Consider the following 12,339-nt stretch of genomic DNA (forward strand, 5'->3'; position numbering starts at 1 on the left):
TAAATAAATTAATAATAACTAAAAAAAAATAGACTCTCCTTCCTTGGAGGTTTTTAAACAGAGGTTGGGTGGCCATCTGTCAGGGATGCTTTAGCTGAGATTCCTGCACTGCATGGGGTCGGACTAGATGACCCTTGGGATCCCTTCCAACTCTTAAGATTCTATGATTCTATAAGGCTGCAATCCTATGAACCTAGAAACCAGGGCCAGATTTAGGTTTGATGAGGCCCTAAGCTACTGAAGGTAATGGGGCCCTTTATAAGTCCAGCTGTCCTTTGTCAACAACACATTGTTGCTGTTTTTTGTGTTGAATATATGCTATATGGTAATTTATGGACCTAATAGGTATCCAGAGCCATTTGCACATAACAAATAGGAGCCTACACAACACAAACTGTTAAGTATGTAGGCTTTATTTTATTTGTTTTTTATCTTATATTTTAAAAATGTACATCCATGTTTTTTTTCCTTGGGCGGGGGGGGCGAGAGAGTGGGGCCCTAAGCTGTAGCTTGCTTAAAGGTAAAGGGACCCCTGACCATTAGGTCCAGTCATGACCGACTCTGGGATTGCGGCGCTCATCTCGCTTTACTGGTCGAGGGAGCCAGCGTACAGCTTCCGGGTCATGTGACCAGCATGACTAAGCCGCTTCTGACGAACCAGAGCAGCGCACAGAAACACCGTTTACCTTCCCGCCGGAGCGGTACCTATTTATCTACTTGCACTTTGAAGTACTTTCGAACTGCTAGGTTGGCAGGAGCAGGGACAGAGCAAAGGGAGCTCACCCCGTGGCGGGGATTCGAACCGCCGACCTTCTTATCAGCAAGTCCAAGGCTATGTGGTTTAACCCTCAGCGCCACCCGCATCCCCCATAGCTTGTTTAGCTTATAGAGTGGTACCTCAGGTTACATATGCTTCAGGTTACAGACTCTGCTAAGCCAGAAATAGTGTTTCAGGATAAGAACAGAAATCGTGTTCCAGCGGCGCGGCGGCAGCAGGAGGCCCCATTAGCTAAAGTGGTGCTTCAGGTTAAGAACAGTTTCAGGTTAAGAACGGACCTCCAGAACGAATTAAGTTCTTAACCCGAGGTACCACTGTACGTAAATTTGGCACTGCACCCACCTAGCGCAAATGAATCTTAGTAACTGTACTTTTGCCCCCCCCCCGAAAAGTACTGTTCCCAGCACCCTGAACTACAACTCCCAATTGCCCTTAAAGGGAGGGCAGATAGAGCAGCTCCCAGCAAGCGCAGGGGGAACTGAATCGCCCGGCTGCGCCAGGCAGCCCCGTCGCAAAGCTTCCCTGGGAAGAAGAGCGATGCGAGGAGCGGGCGGGGAAACAGCCTCGCTAGGGAAAGGGGCGGAGCTCCAAAGCCCTCCCTCGCCGGAGAGGCCCCGCCCCAGGGGCGGAGCTAGCGTCTGTCTAGTACCCGCCGAGAAAAGGTCCCGCGCATGCGCTCCGCGAGGTCGTCCGGGGCAGCGCGATCGCCTCTTCCGTTCTCTTCCGCGGTGGCCGCCGGGGAGGTCGCGCTGCGCCATGTGGGGCCGGTTCTGCGCGGCGGGGCGGCGGCTGGCGCGGACGAGTCCCGGCCGGTGAGCAGCATCCGCCGCTGGTCGACTCGTGGGGTGGGGGCTTCTCCGGGCGGGGCGAATAAACACTCTGCATGTGCTCAGAGGCTCCCTTTCTCCTCCGCTTTCTCCCACGTTTATGAAGCCCCGTATTCCGAGCCGGGGTTTCATCCCGTGGGGCCCTCCCTGGAAGTGGTTGGGCTGCAGCTTCTCTCATCCTTTTCCATGAGTCATACTGCTTGGGGGTGGGTGGGGGTGTTAGGAGGAACCCCTGGGGAACCGACGCCCAGAAACCCCGTTTTCTATTATTTGAGTTTCTTACTGGAGAGTGAGATGTAAAGGGAGGCTCTGAACATGTGCAGAGTGCCTTCCACTTTCTGCATCTGGGGGAAAGGGTCCCCCCCCTTTTTATGGTTGTCTTTGACTCCAGCACTTGTTGTTTTTAGTAGCTCAGGTATTTGGCCACCTGCAACCTTTCTGGAAAATGTGATGGACGAAAGCTTGCTTTCTGACATGTTTTTTTCTGAAGGAGGCTGTTTAAACTGGCTCTCCCGCTGCCACACCTACCTCCTCTGCTGGTTGGGGACTGATAAAAGAAAAGAGGAATTGTGGGTGGGGGGTTGGGTGGAAGCCACTGGTGAAACATCCCCCATTTCTCCCTGGAATTCTTGGCGGCTGGGTTTTGTGAAGTATTGGGAGCAGTTGTCTTATTTAGGGGTGAGAAGCCCAACTTTCTGACTCTGGCCATCATGCTAGTTTATCTCTAAACACCAAATGCTGGGAATCCACAGTGCTGCAAGGCCTGTTGCCTGTGTTGTCTTCCTGTGATGGAGGCCTCGGACTTTCCACTTTGGGAAACAGGACATTGCACCTGGGTCAAGGGTGGCTGTCTAGATGTTTGTGAACCCCCAACTCCCATCAGCTCCAGCCAGCAAAACAGTCAGTCAAGGATGGTGGGAGTTGTAGTCTCAAGAACCAGAAGACCACAGGTTTCCCTATCCTAAGATTTGGTGTGATCCAGCAGGACTCTTTTAATGGTTTTATGCTGTAGCCTGGATTGCATAGTTTGTTTTGTGAATGCTTTGCCTTATAACACTTGGGCTGAGCTAAGATTGATATAATTAAGGATTTGCGCTTGTATCTCACCTGTTTGCTGGTGCTTTCAAAGTCCAGGACCTAGAACAAATGGGCTGAAGGTGCGAGGGAAGCAGATTTCAGTTAAACTTTATAGGAGAAATGTGCGGTAAGGGGCTGTTCAGCAATGGAAGAGGCTGTCTTGGGAGATAGTGGGCTTTCCCTTCCTGCAGATACTTTGAGCAGAGGTTGGGCAAGGGATTTTGTGGTTGCATTTCACACTGCAGAGCCTACATTGGAGTAGAGGGCCTCCATGTTCTCTAGAAAAGCCCCTTCCAACTCTGACTCTTAAGTCCTGAATCAACACTCCCCATTCCTGTTAAGTGGTGTTTTTAAATAAGGCTAGGCCTCACCTTCTTAAAACTATGTCGACTCTCCCACTAGCTAGAGCTGTGCTGTGTGGAAGTGTCTGCACAGTGGAGCTTCCCTTTTACTCCTCCAAAATTGGGAGTTTTAAAAGTCTTGTTTACTAAGGTACCCTACTAGTGTGGCCCTAAACACCAGCTTTCTTATAGATTTCACATTCCTGGAATTTAGCTCCTGAGTTATAGGTACTTATTGCAGGATTTGGCTCCTAGCACTCCCCCCCCATCCATTTTCCTGTGCCCTAATTAGTCTAAGCTGTATTAATTATGTAACTGAATAAATGGGTGCCACCTGCCCTGTGCTCACACATTTGCTTAACTTGATGCATTGGCTCCTGAGCCCAAGGTTCCCCTCCCCAGTTATTTTTTTTAAAGGAAGTCTCATTGTTTGCTTTCTCCTCTTCCCCTCTCTTTTTGTGCATATAGTTTCAGGCCATTTAATCAGAGACTCTGGAGATGGAAGAGTACTTCTGCCAACGAAAGGGCACTGCAGTACAAAACTGGAGATCGCATCCATGGATTCACAGTAAACCAGGTACTTGTCTGGTCTTCCTGGTCGCTCAGGGCTCTCTGGCTCTCTTCTCCCAAGAAAGTTGGGGTGCATTTTGTCTGATCTAACGGTAAAAAAAATATCTTGAAAACTCTGCATCAGCTTCTCGGCGGAGGAACACACGCGCTGCCTTTTGCAGCTGACAACCAGTCAGTTTATAAACAGCTAAAAACATAAGGAGAACCCTGCTGGGTCAGACTAAAAGACCCATCTAGTCCAGCCTTCTGTTCTCACAGTGGCCAGCCAGATGCCCATAGTAAGCCCACAAATATAGCATGAGAACAGTTGCATTCTCCTGCTCAATGTTCCCCAGCAACGGGGGTTCTGCTAGTTGGGGTGATATATAACCCTGGATTGCCTCATCCTCCATATATTTCCCGTGTGATCTCCCTTTAAAGCTGGTGGCCATGACTGCATTTTGCGGGAGCAAATTGCGTAGTTCAAGCTGTTCACTGTGTGGCAGAAGCACATCTTCTTGTCTGTCCTGAAATTCCTACCATACGGCTGCTTTGGGCGATAGCCAATGCTGGTGCTGCTGAGAGCCAGTGTGGTGTAGTGGTTAAGAGCAGTAGACTCATAATCTGGGGAACCGGGTTTGTGTCTCCGCTCCTCCACATGCAGCTGCTGGGTGACCTGGGCCAGTCACACTTCTCTGAAGTCTCTCAGCCCCACTTACCTCACAGAGTGTTTGTTGTGGGGGAGGAAGGGAAAGGAGAAAGCCGCTTTGAGACTCCTTAGGGTAGTGATAAAGCGGGATATCAAATCCAAACTCCTCTTCTTCAGAGTAGGACCCGCTGAAAACAATGGAGAGGTTGCTTAAGTCCATTGATTTCAGTTTGCCTGCTCTTGAGAATTACTAGCATTGGGTATAGGAGGGATAGCTCCATCCCTCAGTAGAGCATGAGACACTTAATCTTGAGCACTACGTTGGATAAAAGGTTCCTACGTTGCAGGGACCTCATGGTCCTTACATGTTTTTGATTCTGTTTCTCCAGGCTCTAATGTTATGAGAGGGAGAATAAATTATCTGTATCCACGTTCTACACACCGTGCGTTATTTCATACGCTTCTGATTTAATGTCTAACCCCTCTTTTACCTTTTCTTCTTTTTCTGCTTGGTGCTTAACTACCTGCCTGCATTCTGTAAGAATTGTGCCCAGGCAACTTGGTAGAATAGCTTGTGCTCACTAGAGAGCCCCTGAAGCTTTGCCTTTATTTATTTGTGCATTGTTCAGCTTCTGAGATCATTGTTCGTGTGCATCAAATAGCTTAACGATAATAAAAACGATTGTGGCCATTTGTATTAACCGAAATAAATGTGTGTGTGTGTGCTTGCCCACCGTAGGTGACAGCTGTACCCGAGTTATTCTTAACTACTGTCAACCTGAGCCATGATCAGACGGGAGCCAAGTATTTGCATGTGGCAAGAGAGGATTCCAACAATCTCTTCAGGTAGGTGTGCTGGGATCAGGGTTTGACAAGTTTCGCTAGGGATGGGATTAGAATCGTGAATTTATGGGAGTGCCATTTAGAGCTTGCAGGTATGTTCTGAGACCCTCCTAGGTGCATCAGAGGGCCCTCTGCCATCAATTTGTGTGGAAGGTCCCTGGAAGGTCAGAGGTCAGTATAAGAATTCGTGAGTTTCTACTGCTTTCTTCTTAAGGTGCCACTGAGAATGCAGCTCCCACTAAAAGGAGGGAAAATCTGGGGTCCAGCATTATAGGAATAACAAATTATTTTTATGTGTGCAGTGATGTTTTACTTCCGTATTTTAACCTCTCCAACCTTTTCCTAATCACCTTACAGTGTTCAATTCCGTACCACTCCAATGGACAGTACAGGTGTCCCCCATATTCTCGAACACACTGTGCTTTGTGGTTCGCAGAAGTATCCTGTCCGAGATCCTTTCTTCAAAATGCTAAACAGGTCACTCTCCACGTTCATGAATGCCTTTACAGGTGAGAAAATGGGAACAAGCAGCCTCTTGCGTTTTTCCCGTGCAAATGGCAACTTACTCATATGATGAAATCTATGGTGCCTGTCGCTCCTTCCAATTCCAAACTTGAGTGGAGAGTGCCGGCAGGACTGTAGCCAAACCAAGGCTGCTGAGAAATGAGAGGGGAGGTAAATGCATGGTTGGGGCAGTGTGTGTCATTGCACGAGAACAAAAATAAAAGAAAACTAAGAGGGTAAAAAAGCCACCAATCAGGACTGAGCATGCTCTGCAGATATTGAATGTATAGTTACAGTTGGAAAATAACATGGTAGGGAGGGGTAAGAATGAAGTACCTTGCTTGGAATGTTCCTGGAACATTAAACTCCCTTTAGGCAGGAGGAAATGCAGCAACATTTTATTGCAGGCCTCAACTGCATGTCAGTTGCTGTAGAACTGGTTCAGATATGTGGAAGGAGCCTTATGTGACTTACTGAGAGACCCAGCGCTTTCCTTAAGCATCAGTTTGAGTTCTGCATGTTGCATTGAGACCTTGGGAAAATGCAAACTGCAGCCCCATTTTGATGCACAGCCCATTTGGGATGTTGGCAACGTAGCCCCTGCTCCCAGGATCCCCATCAATACATGCTGCTTGTCTATTTACTGACGGAAAGAAAGCTGACTTGGAAAAAAGGAGATGAGAGTGAAGTGCTGGGAAGCTTCTGCAAAACTTTCCGCTTAATGTCTGGCTCAGATCTGGGGACGATTGCTGCCTTTGATAATGTGCTCGCCCTGCTTGGTTCAAGGGTGGAGCAAAATATATCATTTGCAAGCAGAAGCTTCTGGGTTTAACCCTTTGGCATGTGCAGTTAAGAGTCTCTGGGGGCAGCTGGGGATTGTGAAGAGCCCCTGCCAGTCGTTGCAGATAGTAGTGGGGTAAATGGAGGATGGCTGCAACTCTGTGTAAGGCAGCTTTGAATGTAGGTAGTCATGGAGGTAGTAGGTTTGAATGTAGGTAGTCACTCCCCATAGTCTTGGGGAGTGAATTACAAAAAGAACACACCTGCCACCCTGATCTGTTAACTATAATATCTGAGAGATGAGCAAGACTATTAGAGCGAAGGGTTAGCAATAGCCCCACCATCTCCTGTCCATCTTGGGAGCGTGGATCCAGTGGATCTAAAACCTCTCCCTAGAACACACACCCTTCTCAGAATTGCAACAGAGGAGGGGGGATTGCAGCAGCAATCCTTGCTAGGAAGGGGCTTCAGAGGACAGGCCTCCCTCCTCCAAAGGTAGAGCCATGGAATCGCATTGTCCCTGGAACACCCTCATTAAATTCTTAATATTTATTTTTTAATGTCTTTCCCCACAGCTAGCGACTATACTCTCTACCCATTTTCCACCCAAAATCCCAAAGATTTCCAGAACCTTCTGTCTGTATACCTGGACGCCGTGTTTTTCCCTTGTTTGAGACACCTTGACTTCTGGTAAGACTTTCACATTTTGGGCACATATACACACACGTGGTGGTGCTGCCCGAAGGAGTGTTGACCCCTCTGTGTTGCGTGTCTTCATCTTGCACAGGCAGGAAGGCTGGAGATTAGAACATGAGGATCCAGCAGACCCTCAGACGCCACTAGTCTTCAAAGGAGTTGTCTTCAATGAGATGAAGGGAGCATTTGTAAGTTCCTTTTTCAAAATCGTTTTAATTTAAGAATGCAATAAGAGTCCTGCCAGATCAGGCCAAACGCCCATCTAAGTCCAGCATCTTGTACCGTCAGTGGCCAACCTGATGTCTTTGGAAGCCCACACACTGGACCTGAGTGCAAGAGCACACTCTCTACTTGTGATTCCCAGCAGCGGACATTCATAGTTAAGCTCTCCTAACCATGCATACATGGAGTGGATTTGCTTATCCACTCCTCCCTTTGTTCTGCTGCTTCCATCACCCTCCTGGAAAAAACTGCTCTTTAGTGCTCAATCAGAGCTAACAGGAATTTGGGTTTTTCCCAGATTGCCATTTGTTCTGATATATCACTAAAGAACTGTTTTTCCATTGGAAAGTAGCGGGGCAAGGGAAAATCTCCTTGGACCCATACGTAGAAAGCATGGGTCAAGTGGAAAACAACCAGGACATGTGCTTTCTAGGCACAGCACGTGCAGAAGTCTGGATGAGCCCTGTATACTTATATATATATATACAGCACATTTTATGTATATATAGTACATTTTACAATTTTTAATGTGCTGTGAGCTGCCCAGAGTGCCTGGGGAAACCCAGCCAGATGGGCGGGGTATAAATAATAAAATCATCATCATGTCCAATTGACCTATTGACTGTATTTGTAGTAAAACAGTGTTTCTAGCTAACCATGGTTTATTGTGAAACAAGCAGCAGATTAGTGCACACAGCTCCATCACTCTGGCACTGCTTCTCCTTGATATGAGCTGGGGAAACAAACCAAGAATCCACAGTTTAGCTCAGCTTCCTGTGAGGCCCAAATACGGGATCCTGAATCCCTAACAAGCCAGGATGTGTAAGCCGTCAACAAACCATTGTTTTAAGTCTGGTTGGTCATCCATGCTTGTAGGGGGCAGCCATTTACATTATGGGATGCTGGAACCACTCCAAAATCAGCACTTCAAGTAAGATCAATTCTTTCTCATGTCAAAGGAGTAACGCAGGAATGATCAGGTAGCATGTACCAGTATGATGCTTCTTCACAACAAACCATAATAAGCCAGCGACACTCACTCATCACAATGTTTCAGTGCGTTCACAGCATAATTCAGTCCTTTCCTATCAATCTATATATTTTCCCACAATTTAATGCTGAAATGGGGGAGCTTCTTTAGCCTGAGGGCCGCTGTCCCTCCTGGGAAACTTGCTGAGGGCCACATGCACTCTTAACTCCACCCTGAGTCTTGGTTAAGAACGGGGTTGGACTAGATGACCCTCTAGGAACCCATTCAACTCTACAGTTTTGTGATTCCTTCCACTGTTTTCCTGTTTTCTGGGGATTATTGGGTTCTCCAGGAAAACTGTGGGTATTACCTGACGTGCTCCCTGAAGTCACCGTGGTCGTTGCAGGTGAGTTTTGCTGAAGCTTATTTACTCTTACTTAAACGATTTCTTTTAAGACAGACAATGAGAGAGTATTCTCCCAGCACCTTCAGAACAAGATTCTCCCCGACCACACGTACGCAGTTGTGTCTGGCGGTGACCCGCTGAAGATCCCCGACCTTTCCTGGGAACAGCTGAAGCAATTCCACGCAACACATTACCACCCTAGTAATGCAAGGTGAGAAGCGTGCGTCTGAAAGGGAAAGGGGTGCTTTGTAATAATCCCGGGTGTGCCCAACACAGCTCTTGCAGCTTCAGCTCTCAGTTGGGGGAGCCAGGAAATAAGTCAATCCTAGCTGGGTGTGTGGTGTGTGTGTTTCATTTCCTGTGCAAATGACCCAGGGAGTTTTAAGGGCCCGAGGTTGCCCCAGGTGGGGCTCAGCAAAGTTGTTCTGCCATTTTGGATTCCGGCTAAGGCTGACTAGGCCAAAGCTTCCTTCTTCTGATGAGACACTCAGTTTATCACTTTTTACGAGTGCTTCATTGTGGCCGGAGAAAGCAATGAGCCATTTTTTTAAATAAGGTACATGTTTCTGCCCAACCACATGCCCCGACTTCCTATCTCTGTGCCTCTAGTGAGGGAGCTCTCTTCACTTTCTAGCCCATTTTTTCTATGGCTTTCTAGACTTTTCCAAGAATGCAAAAATCACTGGTTTTCAGTAGCTTTGCAGCCTTTCGACTAAGATTAAATGTAGAAATAATGGCTTTTTGCTTAAGAGCGATGCTGAGGTATACTGCTCCCTGAATTGTCATTTTAGGATTAACGATGTGTATCATTAGCATTGGTAAAGTAGAAATCAAAAGTGAAAGATCTGCAGAATAATAACATCATAGAATTGTAGAGTTGGAAGCAAGGATCATCTAGTCCAACCTCCTGCAAAGCAGGAATCTCAACTGGATCTTACATGGTAGATGGTCCTCCAGCCTCTGTGAATCAGAGATGGGCCTTTGGGCTTGACCATGGTCTAAAACATGGAACATAAATCTTGTGATATCTATATGTGCAAATGGGAGTTTTGGCATCCAGGCTTTTGAATATGCAAGCTTATTTTGCCTGTTAATAGTAGTATATAATAAAAAATAAAATTCCAGGTTCTTCACTTATGGTAACTTCCCACTGGAACAACACTTGGAACAGATCCACGAGGATGCCCTGAGTAAATTCCAGAAAATTGAGCCGAACACTGCTGTCCCAACACAACAGCTCTGGGATAAACCTGTGAGTATGTCATTGACCACAAGATTTCTACTCTGGATTTCCATAGGTGACTCTTGAGACCCACACGGAGGCCATTTTGTCCTTGGTCATTTCCCACAGAACGCTTTCCAGCCTAATTGTTTAGCAGGGATGATCATAACAGCCACAATCAAGTGTGGCTTCTTGTTACGTATCTTGTGAATAGTTCCTGATTGAGGAAAGATGGAATTCTGCCTGGCTTTTTCATCTCTTCCCACCGTAACAATGTGGCTTTTCTGGTATATTTTGAATGTGGAAAAAATTCTAGGAAACGTTTAGTCGTAGTTCAGTTTGTTTACATGCCGTATTTCCCACAAATGCATAGGAATGAGGCTTTAATTTTTTTAAAAAATACAATAGCATAATAACAACACACAAGAAAAAGAGATAATATCTAGGGTTGTGCAGCCTTGGTTCTGAACTAGATTAAGGGCCTTGTTTAATTAAGGTTAATTAAGGCACCAGGCAGGTATGCATAGGGGAGGGAGTTGCCCAGTGTGGGCCCCACTGCAGAGAAGGCCCTGTCTCTATTTTAGCTGCCTGTTTTACCTTGGGTGGAAGAGGCTGGGTTCATGGGCATCTCTGCCTTACACTGAGTCACACCATTGGTCCACGTAGCTCAGAATTGTCCACACTGTTTGGCAGCAACTCTTCAGTGCTTCAGGCCGGAGCCTGAAGATTCCTGTTTGGTTGACTGAACCTCCGACCTGCATGCAGTGCAAATGCTCTGAATGGCTCCTATCTTCAGTGAATAGATCTTGGGGAAGCAGGGCTGGAAAAAGACCCTTACCTGAGGCTTTGGGGATCCACAGCTAGCTGAGCCTCGACTGTGCTGGGCGATTCTCTGCTTGTACAGTTGGACACAGTCGTGCTTCTGAATACCTGGAAACCACAGGAGGGGAGGGTGCTTTTCTGCTCCTTGGGTTTCCCACAGGAACCTGGTTGACCAATGTAAGAACAGGATGCTGGACTAGATAATAATTTATTACCCCGCCCATCTGGCTGAGTTTCCCCAGCCACTCTGGGCAGCTTCCAACAGAATACTAAAAACACGATAAAGCACCAAACGTTAAAAACCTCCCGATACAGGGCTGCCTTCAGATTGTTCTAAAAGATAGTTGTTTATTTCCTTGACATCTGATGGGAGGGCGTTCCACAGGGCAGGCACCACTACCGAGAAGTCCCTGTGCCTGGTTCCCTGTAACTTTGCTTCTCGCAGTGAGGGAACCGCCAAAAGGCCTTCGGAGCTGGACCTCAGTGTCCGGGTTGAACGATGGGGGTGGAGACACTCCTTCAGGTATACTGAATATACTGGTATATCTTATGTCCGATGGGTTGATGGTCTGATTCAGTGTAAGGTTGCACATGCTCATCTACAGCATCCCACTCTCATGTGTCTCTTGCCAATGGGCTTAACTCTGGAGCTTCCATATACTGGAGGCAGAGAGAGAGAGAGGGCTGCATTCCCCTGCCTTCTCAAATCATCGGTTTCTCTTTTACAGAGGGAACACCATGTGACCTGCGGGACTGATTCGCTTGCTTCAGACTCCAAGAAGCAGACGATGGTCAGCGTCAGCTACCTCCTATCAGAGTATGTGGAACAGGAAATGGATGAGTTTCAAACAGCTGGCTGTTCCCTGATGAACAGGGAACCTTGAAATGCATTGCATTGGGCTCCCATCATCTCTGCCTTCTCCAGTTGTGCTTAGTGCATATTGACCCCAGCCACCAAAAGCATAAAATGACTAGTTTGGTGATGCTTAGCCTCGCCCCTTGGGATCCTGGCTCCCCACCCCCATACTTTTTTTTCAGCAAGGCTTAGCTGAGAAAGGGGTACAGTGGTGGTTGTTTTTCAGAGGGCTAACTTGCATTTCTTTATTACATTATAAAGCAGTCTGCCCATCTCCCAAAAGTTTGGGGCAGTGTTCATTGTCTCCCAACAATAATCCTACCAAGTCGTTAAGACTCAGTGCAGGCAGTATATGACTGATAGAAAGTCACCAGGCTTCATGGTTGAGTAGTGATGTGGAGCTGTCACCAGGGGGCGCTGCTGTCTTTTGCCATGTTATCAGTCCTCTGACAATTAAAAGCCATGAAGGTTACATCCCTGCAGTTATATGATGAGCTGGGATTACACATTTGCAGAATATGGCTGAACAGAGTTGCCATACGCCCAGAATTTTCTGGACATAGCCAGTATTCAGCCCCCTTAAGCAGTGTCTGGGCAGAAATCGCCCATGCCAGTAGTGTAGATTTTGGTGATTTTTGCTTTTTTCGCAAACAACTTTGGTCAAAAACAGAACAGAAAAGCTATAGGCTTGTGGCACCATTGCCACTTTCCCACCCTCAAAATGTTCCGTGAATCCACAGCTAACTCAGTACTGGACATCATGGAATTACCAGTAGAATCCTTAGCAATTAGCATTT

At 47.1% G+C, this 12,339-nt stretch overlaps 1 protein-coding gene across 1 annotated transcript in view; it reads left to right on the forward strand.

The window, feature by feature from the left end:
• The first annotated feature begins 1,445 nt into the window (after positions 1 to 1,445).
• The window catches only part of PITRM1 (pitrilysin metallopeptidase 1), a 30,437-nt gene continuing 19,543 nt past the window's right edge, over positions 1,446 to 12,339 (forward strand). The window contains exons 1-9 of the mRNA XM_081931546.1: positions 1,446 to 1,590; positions 3,492 to 3,600; positions 4,961 to 5,067; positions 5,422 to 5,573; positions 6,924 to 7,038; positions 7,136 to 7,232; positions 8,693 to 8,853; positions 9,768 to 9,894; positions 11,415 to 11,503. Coding sequence (XP_081787672.1) covers positions 1,535 to 1,590; positions 3,492 to 3,600; positions 4,961 to 5,067; positions 5,422 to 5,573; positions 6,924 to 7,038; positions 7,136 to 7,232; positions 8,693 to 8,853; positions 9,768 to 9,894; positions 11,415 to 11,503 — 1,013 coding nt within the window. The 5' untranslated portion in view covers positions 1,446 to 1,534. The remainder of the gene's footprint in view (positions 1,591 to 3,491; positions 3,601 to 4,960; positions 5,068 to 5,421; positions 5,574 to 6,923; positions 7,039 to 7,135; positions 7,233 to 8,692; positions 8,854 to 9,767; positions 9,895 to 11,414; positions 11,504 to 12,339) is intronic.

This window comes from Podarcis melisellensis (genome assembly GCF_964234715.1).
Source record: "Podarcis melisellensis genome assembly, chromosome: 12".
Classification (NCBI taxonomy): Eukaryota; Metazoa; Chordata; class Lepidosauria; order Squamata; family Lacertidae; genus Podarcis; species Podarcis melisellensis.